The following is a 23,477-nucleotide window of genomic DNA, read 5'->3' on the forward strand; positions in this document are numbered from 1 at the left end:
CTTGGAAAATATGTCTAATAATAATAATATATTCCAGGTTTGTTAGTAAGGCATTCCTCTAATCGCAATGCCTTTTTCTTTCAGATTTAGCAATTCTCTCATTTTTAAAATTTCTGAACTGCTCAATAATTTTTATATGTACACACACTAGTGGGGATGGCACATGCTTTGCCTATGCTGCCAATTTCATTCTTTATTTTCTATTATTATTTCCATATAAGCTTGGCCTGTTGCAGAATCTCCACCCTTTATTTTTTGACAATAGAAGCTATGTTTAAACCGAAGATAACCTTTCAAGGAGAAGTAATATTAGTACACCATTCTTTATTATTCTTTCCTTGCTTTAGTGTTTTCTATTGAGGCGCAGAATTATAGCAAGTCAAAAATAGATATGATTGTATATAATGAACCAAGAAAAACTTGAGCAGCCAATTTTCCATGTTTGTTAAAGTTATAATGAACCATTACTAAGAATATTTGTCAATAAAAAACTGAACTTTTACTCGTAACAAAAGTACATGCTCTGTCTTCAACAAGTAATACATATTATATATTCATACATGTGTGCATGAAATGGAGGGCCTGTTTCACCCTTTCAATTCTACTTTGTTTTTATATTTATATTTATATGGTTTATAAATGTAATATCACACCATATGTTGATTTGCATACTCTAGTGGGCCCCGCCCATTTAATGGAAATGATAGTATCATTACCATTCACCATATCTATCTATCTTATACAAAAGGACCAGCTCATGTGGAATGATTCCATTGTATGGGCTGGTGGGTACCATATTAGGATGTCCTCTTTCTATTGTTGAAAAAGAACTATGAAGAGCTATGCAAAGAAAAATTTAGAGTCAATATTTTCTTTTATTGAAATTCTAATGTGCACCCCACGATGTACCAATTTTGTATTTTCACTCCAGAGTTTTCTTTAAATGCTTTTGCTTTTCTTTGTCTTGAGTTTTGTTCTCCCTGTCATTGAATGAGTTGAGTTGACTGAAATTCTAATTTAATTTAATTACAACAGATGATGAGAGAAAGGTGAAGTTTCTGAAAAGCTTTCAAGGAGCTAAGACAAGGTTGGTTCTGTTCGCTGATATTTACACTCCTTATTTTACTAATTCTAAAGCTATTAGAGGAGTTTGAATATGTTAGATATTCATCCATAGTGAAGTAGATTCTGCGATATAAATGTACTGCGGTCGGATGGGTGACAATTATTATATTGTTAAATGCTATTTTGATTAATTTTTCTTGTTATCTGATTTACTTGCGTGCATTGTTAGATAGTTATTAATTTGAGAAATGTTGTAGAAATAGGGGAAACTATGGCCAATTTTTTTTAGGATTCTTAAACGAACATGTGTTTTAATATTTAATTACTAAGTGTGCTTTAAATTTTTCTAGCAACTTGTAAGTTTTTTATTTCAATCTTGTTTGTTAGGAATTTTATTTTTATTTTTAAAATGGATAAGTCATGGATGGAAGAGAAGAGAGAAACCCCACAATTCGTAGAAGGATTTAATAACTTTTTAGAGTTTGCCCTAAAGAATTGTAGCGATCCTGAAAAAATTCGTTGTCCTTGTGTCGATTGTGGTAATATATCAAAAGGAAATATTACCATGTTAAAGAATCATGTATTTTGTCGTGGAATCGATAAAAGTTATACTAAATGGTATTGGCATGGGGAATCGATGAAGGGAGACCCATATCCGTTAGGTAGGCGAGGGGTCGATGATCATTTTGAAAGTAATGATTGTGATGATCATCCTACAGAATTGCTTGATGATGCTCAAGAAGAGTTTATTCATGATCCTGAAAAATTTGATAGCATGGTTAGAGATGCAGATAAGTCGTTATTTAGTGGTTGTGAAAAACGCCGACTATCAACTATGGTGAAATTTTATAACATAAAGGCGGAGAATGGAGTAAGTGATAAGTGTTTTAGTCAATTTCTATCTGCTTTTAAAGAGATCCTGCCGATGGAAAATTGCTTTCCAGAGTCGACATATGAGGTGAAGAAAACTTTAAGTTCGATAGGGTTGAAGTATGAGAAGATTCATGCATGTCCAAATGATTGCATTTTATATCGTAAAGAGCATGCCCACATGGACACTTGTCCGGAATGTGGTTTGCCACGGTACAAGCCGAACAAGAGTAAGGAGATCCGAAAACTTATTCCAGAGAAAGTCTTGTGGTACATGCCTTTAATTCCGCGACTGAAGCGGTTCTATCGAAGTGCAGAAACTGCTGAAAACTTATTATGGCACGAGAAAAGGTGAGTGAAAGACGGTAAACTCCGACATCCTGCTGATTCACGAGTGCTTGGAAAAAAGTAAATTATTTGAATCCGTACTTCGCGAGCCGAACCAAGACATCTACGGCTTGGTCTATCGGCCGATGGAGTAAATCCACATAGATCTCTTAGAAATTTGCCAGAGCATAGTTCATGGCCTGTGTTCCTTGTTATGTACAACCTTCCTCCTTGGTTGGTGATGAAAAGGAAATTTACGATGTTATCGCTAATGATTTCAGGGCCTAAACAACCGGGACACGATATCGATATTTATTTAGCACCATTAGTTGATGACTTGAAAGAGTTGTACGAAGATGGTGTTGATGCATATGATGGTTTTAAGAAAGAAGTTTTCAATTTGAAGGTTGTGTTGTTGTGGAATGTTAATGATTTCCCTGCATATTTAATCTATCAGGGTTAAGCACAAAAGGGTATGAAGGTTGTCCTATTTGTTCTACCAATACATAAGCTTGTCGGTTGTCAAATGGACGCAAAATGTGTTACATGGGCCATAGACGATATTTGCCCCTAAGTCACCCTGACAGAAATAAAAAACAAGCATTTGACGGTACTGTAGAACGAGAAGTTGCACCTTTGCCACTTTCAGGGCGACAAATTCTTGAAGAAGTTGAGAAAATAGATTTCAAGTATGGAAAGGGCAAGAAAAAGAGAAACCCCAATGGATGTTTTCAAAGAAAATCGATTTTCTTCCGTCTTCCATACTGGAAAGATTTACTTGTTAGACATTGTTTGGATGTCATGCACATAGAAAAGAATGTGTGTGAAAGCATTGTCGGTACGTTACTTGACATCCCTGGTAAAAGTAAAGATGGTTTGTCTAGTCGTTTAGACCTTGTTGAGTTGGGTATAAGACACAGTTTGGCACCTGTGGATAAAGGCAAACGTACATATTTACCTCCTGCAGCTTTCACATTGTCTAAAGAAGAGAAACAAGCCGTATGCAACTCATTTGCAAAGATGAAAGTGCCTGATGGGTATTCATCTAACGTTCGAAACTTAGTGTGTATGGAAGAATTAAAGTTAATGGGTATGAAATCGCATGATTGTCACACGTTAATGCAACAATTACTTCCAATTGCCATTCGATCAGTCTTACCTAAAAAAGTTCGACAAACTTTGACAAAGGTTTGCATATTCTTTAATCAATTGTGTGGGAAAGAATTAGAAATGAAGAAATTGAATTCATTGCATGATGACATAGTTAAAACTCTATGCAATCTTGAAAAATATTTCCCTCCATCATTCTTTGACATCATGATACATTTGATGGTCCATCTAGTAAGAGAAGCGAAGTTGTGTGGGCCAGTTTGGGCGAGATGGATGTATCCATTTGAACGAAATATGAAGGTATTGAAAGGTTACGTGCGTAATCACAATCGGCCTGAAGCTTGTATGGTTGAGTGTTATATATCAGAGGAGGCAGTGGAATTTTGCACGGAGTACATAGCAGGAGTTGATGCAATCGGACTTAGCAAGCCACGAAATCATTCAAACGGGGTTGATAGAGGATTACGAGGGAAAGGATCAATGGTGACTGTATCTAGATCGGAATTGGATCAAGCTCATTTGCTTGTGCTTGAGAATAACCCTGAAGTCCAACCATATATAACGTAAGTTATGTATTTTCTATTCAACTTTATACTTTATATTCTTCTACTTCAAATGAAATTTGATATGACTTATACTATATCGTTTCAGTGATCACTTGGAATTATTACAATCAATGATTCCAACTAAGGTCAAGAATAAACAGAGATGGGTACTAGAGGAGCATCGTAAAACATTTATTGGATGGTTAAAGAATACCATTCTAGCTATTGATCATGGTGTGTCGAAAGAGTTAGAATACATATCGTTTGGACCAGATACTCAAGTAGTAAAGCATCATGCTTACATTGTGGGGGGGAAAAGATTTCATACAAAGGAAAGAGATGATGCTCGAACGGTTCAAAATAGTGGAGTAAGTATTGTTGCAGAAGCAATAAGTATTGTTGCAGAAGCAATGCATTTTGCATCAACAAAGGACAGAAACCCGGTGCAATCCACTATGACATATTACGGGGTTGTTGATGAAATTTGGGAGCTTGATTATGGATTGCTTCGAATTCCACTTCTTAAATGCTCTTGGGTGGAGAATAAAGGCGGAGTTAGAACAGACGAACTTGGTTTCACTTTGGTTGATTTAAGCAAAAGAGGTAGCAAGAACGATCCTTTTATCATGGCTACCCAAGCGAAAAGAGGTGGAGAATAAAAAGTACCCCTTTTATCCCGGTTTTTTAAATACTTTTTATCCCACTGGCATACATCCCGGTTTTTATATTAGCGAAAACCGGGATAAAAAGCCTTAAAAACCGGGATAAAAGGCCTTTCCTTGTAGTAGTGAAAGTTGGATCAACATTGGAGTTCCAGAGTTCTGAGGTTTACTCCCTCTCTTCTTGGGTCCTCCAATCAAATTTTCATATGTCTGAAGGTCATTGACTAACGTGTGAAAGTCTTGTTCCTTCTTATTCATGACATAATTTGATGTATAGGGCAGAAAATCTGGAGTCAGACTATTCAAGATGAGACTCACTTGAGTAGTCTGATCCATTTCAGCACCATGATTCTGGGCTTCCTGTAAATAACCTGCCATTTGGAGAAGGTGATCACGCACATTCTGATGGGGTTCCATTCCTGCGTTGATGAATTTCTTAGTCGCGTCAAAATGAGACTTGATAGATGCCATACCGAATAGCTCAGTTAACTGCATCATAATTTCTGCAGCCGTGACAACGTTAGCAAACCTTGTTTTCAAGGTGTCAACCATGCTGGAAAGCATGAAGTATCGAGCTTTGTTGTTAGCATTCTGCCAACGCTTGAACTTCTCTTTAACAGCTTTGGTTGCATTGTCACCCGGCTGTTCAGGAGATGGCTCAGTCAACACAAACAGGGCACTTTCACCTATGAGAGCAATATTAATGTTCTCTCTCCATTTAGGGAAGTTAGATCCATTTAGCTTATTTTTCAGTTAACAGTGACAACATGGGATTCGACATGGCAATTCAGGATACTACAAGATAATAAATAGAAATCAATTAATGGTTTAACACAAAATCTTATTCAGAAATTATTAGCACATAGCAAGTAGGAATGACTAGAGAAAATACTAAAAAATACAATCCTAAATAATTTCCAAGGTTTTCAATAAACTGATATCAGTGTCCCGTTTAGGCGAGAGTTAAAGCTATCATCCATTGAATAGAGTTGTCAGCTCATCTAAAATAATAAATATTCTAGCAACCTTTTATTCGATCGAAAGAGAATCCGACGTTGTCCTGTTTAGGCGAGAGTCAAGGTCATTCCTATTTCATGAGCTTACACCATTGTTTCATACGTTTGTAAGTCTTATACAATCGCCACCATTAGGGTGATCAATACTAATATAAAAAACTTACAAATATACTTATCTTTCAAGATTAAACGGTGCTAACTTGCTAATGAACGTTCCTCCATTAGGGAGGATTACTCACTGAAACAATAGCTATGTAAAACCAATAATGGAGATCGAATGTCTTAATAATAATAAAGCTCATTATTTAAAAAAGTATTTTCTTCTATTATTTATTTATTTTAAATATATATTTATTAAATTTTAAATTTAGAATAAAACTCTAAATAAAATTTAATTTAATATTTGTAAAATTAAACTTAGATGGTTAAGAAAATAAAATGTTTATTTCCATCTTAGTATTAATTTTCCAATAAATATTAAGAAAATTACTTAATTTAAGTTGTATTAATTTTAAATTAATTGACAACTCAAATTAAAACTTTCTATAAATATATATATTGTATTTCAAAAAAAATTAAAGTATAAAATTATACAACTTTCGAAATACATTGAAAAATAAATTAATCTTTACGAAAAAAATACTTCAAGCAAGAATGTTATCTATCTAGATTGTCTTGACTAATTAATTTAATTTCTAATAATATATTTTAGTTCTTTTATTTTAAATTAATCATTAAATGAAAAAATCATTGATTTAAGTTGATTCAAAATTAATTAAAATAATTAATTTACAACTTTAATCTATTTTTCAAGATAAATTCAAAATCATCTTGCATAATCAAATGCAATTTCAAAAAATGATTAATAAAATAAATAAAATGTATTTTGAAAATTATTCAAATTTAAGTTGTTATAAAAATACCCAACTTAAAATAATTTTCTATTTAATTAAATATCATGAAAATAACAACATTTAAGTATCATTATGAAAATCAACTTAGATATTTAATTTTCAATTTAATTAAATGTATTAAATTCAGGAAATAAATAATTAAGTATAGAGAAGGCTTAATTATTAATTTCCAGTTTAATACTAGGAAGAATATTCTTAACTTGAATTGCACCAAAATTAATTATTAAATAATTAATTTCACAATCAATGATATATTCCTATTTTAAAATTAGAAATAATAATTAGTATATAAATAACTATCTAGAAAATATCTTAATTTAACTAAGTATTTTTTCAAGATTTGGAAAATATCTGATTTAAGTTGTTATAGAAAGTATCTAAAATAAGCAACTTAAAAATTTCCAAATAAAATTTAATTAAATATCAAAATTAGGTGGTAACTACCTAATCTAAGAATATTCCATTTTAAGTTTAAAAACAACTTAAAAAATATCTTAAGAATCTTCAATAACTAATTCCTAGAATTCTTCAACTTAATATAAATTCAAAAGATATTCAAATTTAAGTTAATGAGGAAAATTAGTAATAACTAATTTATAACTTAAATAGGAATATTTAATGAAATAATAAAAGTAAGTTTCAGAAAGAATTTAGTTAGTTAAAATTCTTTATTTAATTAAATACAAGAAAAATACAAATAGTTTATCTAGAAACAATATCTAAACTAAGAGTGTTTTTCTTAAAATTAACTTTAAAATATTAAAATGAAAATGAATTTCATATATTTTAAAAATGAATTATGTTGCTAATCAATTTTATTAGGTTAAACTAATTTAATTAACCTAGTACAGTTATTCAAATCAAGCAAATGAGCCTTCACAATTGGGGTAGTTCATGTGAGGGGGAGCTGGGTTCAGTATGTCGTACCCACTTCTATTGGCCCCCATCTCTCACACAAGGCCCAAAAGAGAGGAATTTAACCTTAAAATAAATAACTGTTATTAATTGAATAGGTCCAAAAACTAAATGGACCTAAATAAAATCTATCAGGGTATGACATTTTATTAAGCAACAACCTATATGCATCTATAATAAAATAAACATATAGGCTCACACAGGGACACAAATTTGGATGGATCCTATCATGTTACTAGGTCATACACAGTGTGTTTATTTAACAACCTAAATATGAACTTCTAAAACGATAAACAAAACACATAAAAAGTTAAGAAACCTTACAGTGATGGCTGCGGAATGATGTGTCTCCTTCCACTCAGATCTCTAACCCTTGATTCCTGTCTGTCGCAGAGTATATTCAAGATCTGAGCCCGAATGTCCTTCAGATGGATGTGATCCTTCACAGTCTTCCAATCTATGATTGAGGTACTGTTTGCTGTGTGTGGGCACTTCTCTCTCACAAAGGACTTCAAATTCTCTCTCTTTTCTCTCTGAATTTCGTGTGTTATGATGCATGCAAAGGGAAGAGAGGAGGGCTGCTATATATAGGGGAAAAGGAAGCTCAACTTTCCAAAATAAACAGTTTCCTCTTTTACTGAGTAATTGATTAACTGCCTTATTTGGTGTGATCCACCACTTTCCTATTACTGCTAGGTTTAGGTTAGAAATTACTTGGCAATTAAAAAATTGAAAATAATAATTGGGAAACACAAAGAAGTGGCCAGCCATGGTGTGACTTGGGCCTCACTTGGGTTTTGCAGTTTCCACAATTTTATTTCTATTTTCCCGAAAATGCCATTTTTCCAATTCTAACCATTTAAATGCAAAAACTAATTATTTAATAACTAAAATAGATTGTTAAATTATATTGTCATTTAATATAATTATTAATTAGACATTCAAAGTCTCTTAATTAATAAATAAACCTAGAAACCAATTTCTTTACAATTTCATCCTTACTTAGTGAGAATTCTCAAATTAGACATAGTCTAACTTTTAGAATTATAATTGATTAATCATAAATCAATTATAGAGTCTTACAAACAGTCTGGTCTCCACTAGAATGGGGACCATGGATCTATATTGCTGAGCTTCCAATAAGTTGAACCGAATTTACCAAGTAAATCCCTAACTTATTAATTCCTTGTTAAATCCACTCTTAGAACTTGGAATTGCACTCTCAGACTTATATAGAGCATATTATATGTTCCACGATATAGATATGCTATCTCATTTAACTATTGTTATAATCTTAATGTGATTAAAGATCCTCTATATAGATGATTTACATCGAGATGGGATAAATTTACCGTTTCCACCCCTCAATGTATTTGTCCCCTTAAAACACTTAGTTACCTGTAAATGATGTTTTAGTGATCTAATATATATAGTCACTGAAACAAGAGCTCATCCATTTACTTCTATTTAACTAAGCTCGAAGGGAATCATCACTTGACTTCTATACACCAGTAGAAGCTATGGATTCTATATTTATGTTTAGCGCTCCCACTCAATCATACTATCATGTTCCCAAAATATACGTATCACCCTGACCCAAAAGTAGCATTAACTAATAAATCAAAGAACATGAATAGCATTCCTGAGATGGAGCCTAAGCATATCAGGATTTAGATTCTTTTAATCTAAGATCAACTTCTGATATTGACTTGGAAAGATACAACGGTAAGATTATAATATCTTGACCAAGTTCAATATCGGTCCAGTCTAATGTATACTCCATACATTCGAAACTAGTATACTTTACCAATGTCCTGGAAAGAACATAACACTTACTCCAAGTGTAAGTATACTTCATCGATGATTATCACATCAGTGTAAATCCAAAACACTGATGAACAGGGACTTAGTCTTTTGAATCATATAATCACAATCACATTCCACTGTATTGACAATACTGTAATTGTGAATAAATATATGTTCTGAACTTAACTGATTTTGTGTATATATATTAAACCATAAACATGAAAAAAAATACATGTTAACATAAATCACTTCAAAATTCTAAATTGATAACTAATCAGATTGTAATGGGTTTTATTTAGGGCACAAAACCCAACACATAGGACCATTCGAGATACTCAAGAAGGTTGGGCAGGTAGCGTATCAGCTAGCCTTACCACCAGAATTATCAGTTGTGTTGGGTTTTGTACCCTAAACAAAATTCTATTTCAATATAATCTTGAATATTCATTTATCAATAAATAAATAGATTTATTTCATTACTTGTTTAATTAATGTGTTATTTGGTTCACATGTTTATTTCATGATCATTTGTTTGATTTATAAATTCATCGAAATCCTTATCACATTGATATTCTTGATTATTGTGTTGTCAACTCAGTGGAAAGTAATCAAGATTATGTGATAAAATAAATTTGTATGATTTATCAGTACACAGGATTTTACTGATATGATAATCTACAATGTAGTTTACTTGCACCTTGGATAAGTGCTATGTCTTTTCCAGGGTATTGGTAAAGTAAGCTTGGATTAGATGTATGGAGTATACATCGGATGTGACCGATATTGAACTTGGATAAGATATCATAAATTTACCGTAATATCTATCTAATTCAATATCACCTAGTTGATATTAGATCAAATGATCTCAATCCTGAGATGGTTAGGATCTAGTTAAATTGTATTATTTATGTTCTTCAATTTGTTCGTTAAAGTCGACCAATTAGATCTTCTCGTGACATACAGATTAAGGACATAGTTGTTCAATTAAGTGGGAGCACTAATCATAGATACCGAATCAATAACTTCTATAAATGCATAGAAGTGAAATGATAATTTCATTCGAGCTTGGCTTAATAGAGATAAATGGTGTACTCAATTCAGCAATTATATTATTTTACTTAAATATCATTTATAGGTAGCTAAGTGTTTAAAGGATAAAATACATTAAAGGGTAGAGCGATAAATTTATCCCTACTCGATGTAGATCATCTATAGAGAATCATTAATTATGTGGATTATAACAATTATTAATTCATAGCGTATCAATATCGTGGAACATCTAGAGCATTTGATATAATAAAGAGTGCAATTCTGAATCTATAGTGGAACAAGGAGGAATTAATAAGTTAAAAAATTTACTTGGTAAATTCTAGAGCTACTTATTGGAAGCTTGATTATATAGGCCCATGGTCCCCACACTAGTTGAGATAATACTGCTTGTAGACTCAGTTAATTAGTTTTAATTAATCAATTATAATTCTAAATTAAACTATGTCTTATTTATAAATTTTCACTAAGTAATTGCTTAATTGTGAAGAAAAGAAGTTATATGGTTTATTTGAGTCTAATTAATAAATAAGTTAAATGGTAATTTTATTTGATAATTAATTCTAATTATTAAATAAATAGTTTTGGCATTTATAGGATTAACATTAGATAATGTGTCATTAGTGAAATAAAAGATAAATGGTTGAAAAATAGCAAAATTATAACTAGTGGGGCCCATCTCAATGGTCAGCCACTATATGCTTTATTTTGCTATTATTTTATCATTTTTTATTCCATATAATTTAAATCTTAAGCCTAAGTTAAATAGTATGAAAAGAATAGGATGCTCTCATTTTTTATCCAGTGCATTTAACCTAGTTTACATTGTAACGGATAACTAGAGTTTTTGAGATGCCTCAATTCCTTTACTAATTTCGAAATCCTCTTTCTATCTCTCTCTTCATATTTTTCGAGCCTACAGTGAAAGAGTACATGCCCACTCATAGCAAGTCAAGTACTCAATCATATTGTGTAAGACTATGAAGAATCCAACACTTGAAGGAGAATCGAGCTCATATCTTAATAATACTCTACAACCTTAAGGAACAAGGGTTAGAGATCTGAGCGGGAGGAGACATATTATTCTTCTGCCACCAATGTAAGGTTTCTTAAACATTATATGTATTTAATTCTATTATTTTAGAGAATTCATATTTAGGGTGCTAATCAACATACTTGTAAGTAAATCTAGTTCCTGGTAAAATATATTTCAATATCTGGCATCAGAGCCATGGTAATAATTTACTTTCAAGAAATATAGATTTAAAACGATGAATGTTTGATTTGGATGTGATTCAGGTTGATATATGTGTTTATTTGATGATTACAAAATTTTTACGTAATTGGATTCACGATCTGGAATTATTTTATTTGGCTAGTATGGAAAAAATTAAGCAATATATGTTTTTATAGAATTAAATTTCGATTTAAATTGAATTAGTTATGAATTTTTGAAATTTGAGAAAAATCAGGGAAAGGGATTGCATCTCCTACGTGCGCACACAATGAGTGACACTCGGTGTCACGCGCATTCGAACAGGGACATCTGAGATTTCTCAAACAGGGTTCTTGTCTGAACCCGTGTCCACGCGCAGACACCCTGCCAGCAACCCTCTCCGGTGAGGTTTCTCGGCCTTGCTTTCCCTTTCACGCGAGCGGATGGTATATCATCCGCACTGAATGGAATTTTTTTCAATTTTTCATATTTTTTCATGAAATTTAATTTCAATTTTTTTGTGTAAATTTCGATGTAGACTTTTATTTTTCAAATCTCAAATCTAAATATCTGTTTAAAATTAATTATTCTTTTATTAATTAATTTTGGATATTAGTAGATTTTGAACCTGAAAAAGGATCATTTCTACATTTTTTTTTTGCTTAATTGGTTATTTTAATTTTAAAATTTGACCATTTTATCTTATTTTTTAAATTTAAGGTTAGATATTTTGTAACGTCCTCGCTTCAAGCCTTAATTGGGCCCTTACACACACGAAATAATGGCTCTTATACACGAGTACATCACTCTGGGTGCTTGATGGACTGATGACTGATCCTACAGACCAACACGAGTATTTCCAGCGTACTTTGTCCTCACTCGCACGCTTCCTGGGAAAACTTCCCAGGAGGTCACCCATCCTGAAATTATCCCAGGTCAAGCACGCTTAACTGTGGAGTTCTTTCATGATGGGCTACCGAGAAAAAAATGTGCATCTAGTATAAAAGGAATGTGATACTCTCATTCTTATCCAATGCATGTAATCTATTTTACATTCTTCTAGATAACTAGAATTTTTTAGAAGCCTCTTTTCCTTTACTAATTTTGAAATCCTCTCTCTCTCTCTCTCTCTCTCTCTCTCTCTCTCTCTCTCTCTCTCTCTCTCTCTCTCTCTCTCTCTCTCTCTCTCTCTCTCTCTCTCTCTCTTTGAATTTTTTGAGCCTATAGTGAAAGAGTACATGCCCACCCATAGCAAATCAAATACTCAATCATAGTGTGTAAGATTGTGAAGAATCCAACACTTGAAGGAGAATCAGATCTTGATAATACTCTACGATAGAAAGGAACAAGGGTTAGAGATCTGAGTGGGAGGAGACATATTATTATGCTGCCACCAATGTAAGGTTTCTTATACTTTATATGTGGTTAATTCTATTGTTTTAGAGAATTCATATTTAGGGTGTTAATCAACATACTTGTTAGTAAATCTAGATCCTGGTAAAATATATTCCAACAAGTTGTACATAATGTATTCCATATTTCAATATTGAGAAAATATGTGTCAAACTTGACTAATATCTTGAGTGACGAAGCCCTAGAACTACAGTCATATTTGTCTTATGAGGAATAGCCAGTTCAGATCCTCGATACATAGGAAAAGGTTTCTCGGCACAAGACCATAACATTGGTCAAAGTACTGTAGACGAACAGTAAGGTGGAGGAAGCCACCTGGGAATCAGAATTCGGCATGAGGGCTCAATATCCAGAAATTTAGGTTAGATTTCAGGGACACAATCTTTTTAACGGGGGGATGATTGTAATAACCGCATGATTAGAATATGAATTAGTAGGGCAATTAGAGTTAATTACTTTTATTTTATTATTATATTTGAATATGTATGTTGTGGGCTCCATTTTCAAAAAATAGGCATTAGAGTTATAATTTCACAATACCGGAGATTTTATTAAACTCTAAGTGTATTAATTATGTCATATGTGAAATTTAAAAATTTTATAATTTTTGCTCGTTATACAATGGAAAATATAACGAATGGCCAATTGATTCACATGGGTAAGATTTAGAATCCTTTTTTAGTAGGGCAATCATTAGTGATATTAGAATATCGAGATTAGGCAGAATTATAGTATTTGACCATTTTACCCCTAAGCCATTTAATTACTTAAGCTTGAGGTAAGGTTAACTTAGTCATTTTGTTTTAAGTGATAAGTGCATTATTCCACTAAATCTACCAGTTGGCCATTGTGGACGAAGTGATAAGATTAGTGTTATCTTTTATTTATCAAATTAAGTTAAGTAGATATAACCTAAACTAAGATCAAGTCACCTCTTCATCTTTTTCTCCTTCTCCTTTGGCCTCAAGGAAAAACCAGCAGGAACTAAAGGTTTCTTTACCAATTTTTGAGGATTTATAGAAGAATTCAAGAGGTGTAACCCAAGGTATAACCCTAGCCTCTTTCTCTTAAGCTTTTTGGGAGTTTTTGGTGAAATTCAAGCATGCAATTTGGTAGTTTGGCTCTGCCTGAACTCTAGGTTTAAGGGTTTGTTTTCTAGGTTATTTTTTAGTTGACTAAGGGTTATTTTTGAGTTGATTTTGGTGATTAGTTTTATTGTTGAGCAAGTTTTTGTTTAATAACTCAAACTTGGCTCCACAATGGTGGTTTCTAAATTTCTACATATTTTGAGGTTTTATCACTTATAATTGGTCTATTGTGATGTTATTAGGTTTTCTGGAGCTTAGTTTTAAGTTTGGGGTTGAACTGGGATTGTTTGAAGACTCTTTTCTTTTCTGCAGCAAAAAACGGCAGGACTTTTCTGTAGAAATGGTCTACCATTTTTATTGGCAGGGACCCAGAAAAACAGCATGTTGTTTTTCAGGTAGTTTTATCGTAATGTTGTTTTTTTTCGTATTTCCTCGATATATAGGGCATTGCCATGCTATTTATTAATAGGGAAACTTCTAGTTTTGAGTTTAGGTTCCCAAAATGGTTCTAGCAAGTTGTTTACCTGATTTACATGATTGTGACATAGGACCTCCGTTCTGCGTGTGAAATTCCATTCAGGTTGACCGGTACAGTTGAATCATAAAATGAGGTAAGATTAGTATAAGAATATATATATGTATATGTGTATGTATGTAAATTACAAGTTGTTTATGTGATTCATATACTACCAACACTAGTATGGTAGCGGTACAAAGTGCATTGGCACAATATATGATGTTCAAAGGGTATGATATGGTGTTACCATACTAGTATGGTCAAGTACGTAGTGCATGTGGTACAACAGTCAGTGGTACTCAAAGTACTATTTGTCCCTACCAACACTAGTACGGGACAAGTACTAAGTGCATGTGGTACAGAGGTCGTATTTTTATTAAGAACGTTCTTGATCATCTGTTAAGCCTTGTAGATAGGTGTATGGGTGCCTAAATACAAGTCGGTAATATGTTATGTGTTATATGCTTTTTTTACAGAGTTTGTCGATTCACATATTTTATTTACATGTGTAGGTAAATGAAAGGCTAAGGCTGAGTACCAGTGAGTCCAGAGCTAGGGGATGATTGTACATGTCAAGATGGTTAGCCCTAGAGTGTTCGGTCTTAGGACAACTTGGGTTTTATTTTGTAGTCGCAGTGCGATATGGTTATAAAATATATTTTGAATATGAATGTAATTTTAAAAATGGGATCTCACCTTTCCGTACAGATATATATATATGTTTACAAAAGTTTAAAGTTTAATTAAAAAGTTCAAATTTGACACGATTTTAGAGAAGTCCTTTGATTAGTAAAGGTTTGCACAGTAATTAGAAAGTTACTGTAGCGTGCCTAAGCAATATGGTGATATAGATTTGTTAACATCAGCATTATTAAATGGACCAACCAACTTAACTTGCTGAAGTAAATTCAGCTTACAGCCATTCTCCGAACATGCAATCTTAATCCTCCTAGTTGTTGTACTTTTCTTTCCCATAAAGTTTCTAAAATGGAGGAGAAAATGCTCAACAACTTTAGGATGATCATCAACTATTACATCATTCACATAGTAGGAAACAATCCTATTCTCAATCTTTCTTTTCTTCATAACAGCATGGAAGTAGCTAGTATTTTCATCTCCAAATCTCAACCACGTAATCTTAGAATTCTGATGGAGATAGCTAGCATACTAATTTTGGGCTGAAAAATACCTCTATTGAAGACTTTTTTTAATTTGAATCAACACTGAACAAGAAGGGTTGGTAGCAAGATTATCTTGAGTTATATTATAGGTTTCCTTAAATTCTCTATACATGGTTGTAACATCACCTTTCTCTTTAGCAAAGAAACCTTTTCAAGACATGTTTAACTCTAAAAAGATTTTGAGAAATTCCTTTAAGATCAACATGCCTTGAAATTCCATGCCAACCTTTAAGAATAGCCTCTTTGTAGCCATCTTTCTGCATCCAGTAATTACAGAATATAAAAGGTCAAGTACCATAATTACCCACCTCAAAATTCTTAATGAGGCAGTAGCTATAATCCGAGATAGCTCCCCATCTAAAGCTGGAATCAATATTAGGGGAATTATCTGACCAACTCTCATTGGTAAAAACTCTATCAAGCTCAGAGTAAATTCTCACTCCCCCATCATGCTTATTAGACCAAGTATAATGAGCACCCGAACACTTGAGCTCATCAACTTAACCCATAGCAAACCAATCTTGAGCATCTTGAATTTCTTTAGCCGTGACTTTCCTACCACCACATATGTCCTTATAATTGAACATAGCATTGAAGTCCCCAAGGATGATCCAAGGTTTATTCAAGTGACCTAAACCAGCCAGCTTGGTCCAAAGATCTTTTCCCTCATTCAAAGAATTACTCTCATAAATAGTTGTTAAGAAAAAGTCTTTCTTATACCCAACCATGTTTATCTTACAGTGGATAAATTTCACATCTTCTAATAAAATCTCCATCTTGACCAACTTGTTTAGCCAAATCAACATTATTTTATAAGAAACTACCTGACTAGAATAAAAATTATAGTTAAGAAAATTATTCATAATCACACTATGAGTTTTATCATGGTTAATTTTGGTCTCAAAAAGAGCACAAAATCCAACTTTTTTATCCTTGCAAATTTTTAGCAACTCTAATTGCTTCTCCTTTCTATCCAGACCTCTCAAATTCCACCCTAACAAGTTGCACTTATCCATGATTAGAATAATTCAAATAAGAACCTACAACCCCATCCTTAACATCATTAAGAACCTCATGACCATTGCTAGTAGTAGCTTTTGGTCGAGTATCCATAACAACTTTAGAACCCTTCCTTCGTTCAATAATCCACTTCCCTATTTCAGAACTAATGAACATAGACATGTTTCTTGACTACACCTCTATGCTAGGCACATTCTTATCAGCACCCCTTCCCTGATCTTGAACAGCATCCTCTAGAATTCTACAAATCCTTAGTTTGCAAACCTAATGGAAGAACAACAGCCTCCTGTATCTGCAATGAACTAGTTTTGTAACGCCCTAAGATTTAGGCACGCTACCCAATATGATTAAGAAACCCTAATCCCCTAAACGGGATTGGTTTAAAAATAAGCGCGAAAATTAAACTTTAAACGAAAACGGAATGAAAATAAACTTGTAATAATTTTAACCTTACAAATAAAAGTTACATGTTTTGGGATCCCAAAAATCATTTTACAAAATATTACAAGTCTTTTCTCCTTAGCCGACCTAAGCGGCAAAATAGAGTTACAAAAGTTTCAACGCGAGTAGACCCCAACCCGCTTGGTCTAGTGTGGCCCGAACATGTACATACATCGCCCAACTCCCATACTCATGGCTGATCAGAGATAGATTTACCCTTTCCTGCACAGTAGAGCACCCGTGAGCCAAGCCCAGCAAGACAGTAAGATATATCGTTAATCATATATAACTCATCACATAAATAATAATGCCATTTCATATTTGTCTGTATGACACAGACCTGCGTGTTACGCTCACACGCCTATTTATGTCTATGTGGCATAAACCTACGTGTTACGCTCAGACGTTTAATTATAATAAGGCCTTAGAACGGTTCATCTCGGTTCTAGTTACCGAGTCCAACCCGATTATGCCTTGAACACATAACCCTTTACTTCAATATACATCTATATACATCATGGAATAACAATTACATATTAACAATTCACTTGGGTAATAACCCTAAGCCAATAAACCGCTCACTTTAGAGTAATAACTCTAATCCCGGTTTCTAGTTTCTCATATAAATCACATTCCACATAAGCGCCATTGCGCATATCTCTACGTGCTAACTACTGTCTTACCTGATGTCCCACAAATATGGAGATTGCAAATCCCCGGGTGCTCCTGACCAAGTGCCGGTAATCCTAGTCACAATTCCGGGATACACAAGTATAGGGTTAATCCCGAAAATCATTGTCACAAATTAAAAACTGGGCATTTAAATTCCAGATATTCAGATAGAGCTCGGAACGAGCTTTCCAACGATATAAAGAACGTCCCAAACGGAGTTCCGAGTCAAAAGTTATGACCAAAACAAAAACCCAAAAAAAACTACAATAAGCTGCCAAAAATGGCCGCGGCTACTGGGTTTAAAAACCCAGGAAACCCTGTTTCCAGCCACGAAAATGCATCCAAAAATACCAATTTTCATGCTATATCAATTCACAATCATACCAAGCTTTCACCTAGCATAAACCAAGTAATTAGAGTGGAATTACACCTAATTCACTTCCAACAAAACCAGCAACTAAAAATCAGCATTCAGCAATGAATTTTAGCCCCTAAACTCATCTAATTCAACACAAACCCGAACACAACTCAAGCTAATCATTCACCAAATAAAAAGTACCTAAATAGGCATTAACATACATAATTTTTATGCTTGAACACCAGCAAAACACATCAAAATTTCAGATTAAACAACATAAAATTCAAAGCTCCAACTTGAGCAAAATCACCAAGAACTCATAAAGAAGCTACACAAGGAAGTCACCAAAATGAATCAAAATTCAGCATGTTTTTTTTTTCTAACCCAAATTCAGCAACTAGAAATCCCCAAATTTACCATTCAAAGCATACACAAAGCAAATCTTATAATTCACAACACAACCATGACTACAACTCCATAAACAATCTAAAACCCATAAGCATGCAATTCAAGAACATAACCCATGAGTTCATACCTATTTCATTTCAAAATCAAAGCAATAAAATTCAGAAATAAGAGCTGGAAAATACCTCAAAGTTCTCACAATCAAAGCACACCAAAATCCCCCAAGCTCCAACAAGCTCAACAACACACAAGAGAGGAAGATTTGAAGTGAAAAGATTGAAGGGAGAGGGAGAATAGGGTTCAGCCAAGAGCTGAGAAAATAATCCAGAATTTTATTTCTAAAATGTAAAATAATTCCTTTTTGTTGCAATTAATCCAAAAGGCCAATTTACCAAAATGCCCCCTAGGGCCAAATAACACATAAAAGCATTCCAAGGATAACATAGTCATTTCTAACATAAATATACCCGATTAAATTTCAGATTAATCACACTTTATTAAAATGCTAATAAATAATCCCAAAATTGTATTTCGGCCCCGAACCCGGTTCGGCCCGAAATACCCGGTTGTGACTATACCGCGCCGACTTGTCAAAACACACCTGAAGAAGGACAAAACAAGCATACTATATAATAATATAGTTCATAAGCACATAAATAAATTAAATTCACAGTTTTACCCCTCTCGGGTCAAAATTACTAAAATGCCCCTAGCTCACCAAGGGGGTCTTAACATGTCATTTCTCATATTAATTCACATATAATAAATTATAATATAATATAATTCTACAATAATACTCAATGAACTAGTTAGGGCTTTGCTAATCCATTTCCTTAATTTCAGGGTATTACAATTACCCCCTCCTTATAGAAATTTCGTCCCGAAATTTACCTAAACAACTCCGGATATTTCTGCTGCATATCCGTCTCGAGTTCCCAGGTTGCCTCTTCTACTTTACTGTTCCTCCATAACACTTTCACCAGTGCAATTGTCTTGTTTCTCAAGACTTTCTCTCTTCTGTCAAGTATTTGCACCGGTTGTTCCTCATATGATAAATCTGGTTGTAGTTCCAATGCTTCATAACTCAGGATATGGGACGAATCTGAGACATACTTTCGAAGCATCGAAACATGGAACACATCATGTACAGCTGCCAGCGCTGGGGGCATAGCCACCCTGTACGCTACTTGCCCTATCCTCTCAAGGATTTAAAAAGGTCCAATGAACCTGGGGCTAAGTTTTCCTTTTCTTACCAAAGCGCTTGATGCCTTTCATCGGCGATATTCGGAGAAATACCATGTCTCCGATCTGAAAAATCAATATCCCGTCGCTTTGGATCAGCATAACTCTTCTGTCTGCTCTGAGCCGCGAGCATTCGCGCTCTAATTTTATCAACTGCCTCACTTGTTCTCTGAACAGCCTCGGGACCCAAGAACTTTCTTTCACCTACCTCATCCCAGTGAATAGGTGATCTACATTTTCTTCCATATAAAAGCTCATAAGGGGCCATCCCGATTGTTGCCTGATAGCTGTTGTTGTACGAGAACTCGATCAGGGGAAGGTACTTTACCCATGATCCTTCAAAGTCAAGCACACATGCCCGTAGCATGTCTTCTAAGATCTGAATAGTCCTCTCGGATTGTCCATCCGTCTGAGGATGAAATGTTGTGCTAAACTTTAACTGAGTTCCCATAGCTCGATGTAGACTCTCCCAAAATCTTGATGTGAATTTCGGATCTCTATCCGAAACAATGGACTTTGGGACACCATGAAGACGAACAATTTCTCTAACATATAACTCAGCATACTGATCAATGGAGAAGTTCGTTCGAATAGGAAAAAAGTGCGCTGACTTTGTAAACCTGTCCACTATGACCCATACAGAGTCGAAGCATCAGCCGTGGTTCTCAGCAAGCCTACCACAAAGTCCATAGCAATGTCTTCCCATTTCCACTCTGGGATATTCAATGGCTGTAGCAACCCTGCAGGCCTCTGATGTTCAGCCTTTACTTCCTGACAGGTAAGACACTTAGCAACAAACTCAGCGATGTCATTCTTCATGCTTGGCCACCAAAACATGGCCTTGAGGTCTTGATACATCTTTGTTGACCCCGGATGAACTGAGTAAGGAATCGTATGAGACTCAGTCATAATCTCTCTTTTAATACCGTCATCCATAGGCACACAAACACGATTCATAAATCGTAACATTCCTGTTTCATCCACTGTAAAGTCACTAGTCTTCCCAGCCGAAACCCTATCTCGGGATTTCATTAACTCTGGATCTTGCAATTGTGCTTCTTTGATTCGCTCTAAAAGAGTAGATTGCAGGGTAATATTAGTCAACTGCCCTACAACCAACTCGATTTTAGCTCGGGTCATCTCATTTGCTAACTGCTGCGAGATTTATTTCACAGTATTTATCTGACTCTGCCCCTTTCTACTCAAGGCATCAGCAACCACGTTGGCCTTACCAGGGAGATAAAGGATCTCACAATCATAATCCTTCACCAGTTCTAGCCAGCGTCTTTGTCTCATATTCAGGTCTCTCTGGGTAAAGAAGTATTTCAGACTTTTATGATCAGTGTATATCTCACATTTCTCGCCATATAAGTAATGCCGCCAGATCTTTAGCGCAAATACTACTGCCGGGAGCTCTAAGTCGTGAGTAGGGTACCTCTGCTCGTACTCCTTTAACTGCTGAAAAGCATAAGCTATTACCTTTCCAACTTGCATAAGAACACAGCCGAGACCTTGTCTCGAGGCATCACAATAAACAACAAACTTTTCCTTATCTGAAGGAAGAGTTAGCACTGGAGCGGTAATCAAGCGCTGCTTTAACTCCAAAAAACTTTTCTCACACCGATCAGTCCAAACAAACTTCAAATTCTTTCGAGTCAACTCCGTTAAGGGTACAGCGATCTTTGAGAAACCCTCAACAAATCGACGATAATACCCAGCTAAGCCCAAAAAGCTTCTGACCTCAGTAGCCGATTTTGGTATTGGCCAATCCCGAACGACTTCAATCTTGGCGGGTCCACCATTATCCCATCTTTATCTACTATATGCCCCAAGAAAGAGACACGAGATAACCAAAATTCACACTTTTTGAATTTATCATAGAGCTTGTGGTCTCGTAATCGTTGCAATACAGATCTAAGATGCAACTCATGTTCCTCTTCCGATTGAGAATAAACCAAGATGTCATCAATAAACACGATCACACATCTATCCAGGTAATCCTTGAATACCCGATTCATAAGATGCATGAATGCCGCCGGGGCATTGGTGAGTCCAAAAGACATCACTAGAAATTCATAATGTCCATACCGAGTACGGAAAGCAGTTTTCAGGATATCTTCCTCTCGAATTCTCAGCTGATGATAGCCTGAGTGAAGATCGATCTTGGAGAAGACCATCTTCCCTTTTCAGTTGATCAAAAAGATCATCAATTCGAGGTAAAGAATATTTTTTCTTGATGGTAAGCTTATTCAACTCTCGGTAATCAATACACATTCGCAGAGACCCGTCTTTCTTCTTCACAAATAATACCGGAGCACCCCAAGGAGAGTAAACTCGGCCTAATGAATCCCAGATTCAGTAATTCTTGTAGTTGTATCTTCAATTCTTTTAATTCTGCTTGGAGCCATTCGATACGGTGCCTTTGATGCGGATCTGCTGCTCCGGAACAAACTCAATTACAAATTCAATCTCTCGGGTAGGTGGCAATCCCGGTAGATCTTCCGGAAAGACGTCAAGAAACTCGCATACCAATCTTGTACTCTCGGGTCCGGTATGTCACGGGTTGGGCGGTATCCTTTGCGGTAACTATGAATCCCAGACAACCTCTGCTCATCAGGTCCTTAGCTTTCAAAAGTGTTATTCTTGCTATGCGTGCCCCATGAACTTTACCCACAAACACTGATGGGTTGGCACTATCAGGCTCAAACACCACCATCTTCCGCTTGCAGTCAATCGTTGCCCCATACTTAGACAGAAAATCCATTCCAAGGATTATATCAAAATCAGACAGTTGCAATTCTATTAGATTGGCGGTTAATTCACAACCGTCAATCCAGAAGGACAAGGACCGAATCCACCTAGTGGATACTATAAGGTCTCCCGAAGGTAAAAGGGTACCAAACCCCGAAGCATAAATATCACATGGTTTATCAAAATTTTCAATTACTCTACTTGACACATAAGAGTGGGTAGCTCCCGAATCAAACAATACAGTATAAGAACAACCATTTATAGACAACTGACCTGTCACCACTGACGGACTAGCATCAGCGTCAGCCTGAGTCATGGTAAAAAGTCGTCCCGGGTTCTGAGTAACATTCTTCTTAGGCTCCTCTTTCTTAGTCTGAGGACAATCTCTGATAAAGTGGCCCACCATGCCACATTGGAAACAAGTCTTGGCCCGACATTCACCCTAATGGTGTTTCTTGCATTTTGGACACTCAGGATAAGATCGGAATGAAGATCCGCGGCCCTGGCAGCCACCTCTGTTTCCCCAAAACTTCCTGTTACCCCCTGATGTTCCGGAAGCATCAACCTTTCGTTTGTGATCAGTGTTACCACTGTCAGTCCCTTTACTGATATTACCACTAGCAGCAAGGTTCGATGCCGTGACAACATCCTTTGCAGTCTGCTCCTTTATTACCTGATGCTCAGCCTACTCAGCAATTAAGGCTAGCTCTACCACTTTCTTGTACAAAGTGTCATGAGTAGTGGTAATCTTCAAGTGCCGAATGATTGTGGCATTCAGTCCTCTCACATATTTCTGTTTCCTGGTGAAATCTGTGGGCACCAGATCTCCAGCAAACTTGGACAGCCGATCAAACTCCAGAGTGTACTCGGCCACAGACATCTTCCCCTGAGTTAGT

At 35.0% G+C, this 23,477-nt stretch overlaps 2 protein-coding genes and 1 long non-coding RNA gene across 4 annotated transcripts; 2 read left to right on the forward strand and 1 right to left on the reverse strand.

The window, feature by feature from the left end:
• The first annotated feature begins 1,474 nt into the window (after positions 1–1,474).
• LOC133037052 (uncharacterized) lies at positions 1,475–2,290 on the forward strand. Its single transcript, XM_061113860.1, has one exon. It carries the CDS (start codon positions 1,475–1,477, stop codon positions 2,288–2,290), a length of 816 nt encoding a protein of 271 aa, XP_060969843.1.
• Positions 2,291–2,787: 497 nt separating this feature from the next.
• LOC133037053 (uncharacterized) lies at positions 2,788–4,576 on the forward strand. Its single transcript, XM_061113861.1, has 2 exons — positions 2,788–3,935; positions 4,024–4,576. Exons 1-2 carry the CDS (start codon positions 2,800–2,802, stop codon positions 4,574–4,576), a joined length of 1,689 nt encoding a protein of 562 aa, XP_060969844.1. The 5' UTR covers positions 2,788–2,799.
• Positions 4,577–17,131: 12,555 nt separating this feature from the next.
• Positions 17,132–19,039, reverse strand: LOC133037287 (uncharacterized). 2 transcript variants are annotated; one of them, XR_009687413.1, is made up of 3 exons: positions 18,774–19,039; positions 17,837–17,899; positions 17,132–17,375 (listed from the first exon to the last, which is right to left on the reverse strand). It is a non-coding gene; the product is annotated as an uncharacterized LOC133037287 (long non-coding RNA). The 2 variants fall into 2 exon arrangements; XR_009687412.1 differs by lacking the exon at positions 17,837–17,899.
• Positions 19,040–23,477: the final 4,438 nt, after the last annotated feature.

Source organism: Cannabis sativa, chromosome 4 (genome assembly GCF_029168945.1).
Source record: "Cannabis sativa cultivar Pink pepper isolate KNU-18-1 chromosome 4, ASM2916894v1, whole genome shotgun sequence".
Classification (NCBI taxonomy): Eukaryota; Viridiplantae; Streptophyta; class Magnoliopsida; order Rosales; family Cannabaceae; genus Cannabis; species Cannabis sativa.

Bases quoted from the DNA above. Each gene is read 5' to 3' on its own strand.
- LOC133037052 (XM_061113860.1), top strand. From the start codon at position 1,475: ATGGATAAGTCATGGATGGAAGAGAAGAGAGAAACCCCACAATTCGTA.
- LOC133037053 (XM_061113861.1), top strand. From the start codon at position 2,800: ATGTGTTACATGGGCCATAGACGATATTTGCCCCTAAGTCACCCTGAC. The intron at 3,936-4,023 runs GTAAGTTATGTA...ATATCGTTTCAG, and splicing joins GAAGTCCAACCATATATAAC to TGATCACTTGGAATTATTAC.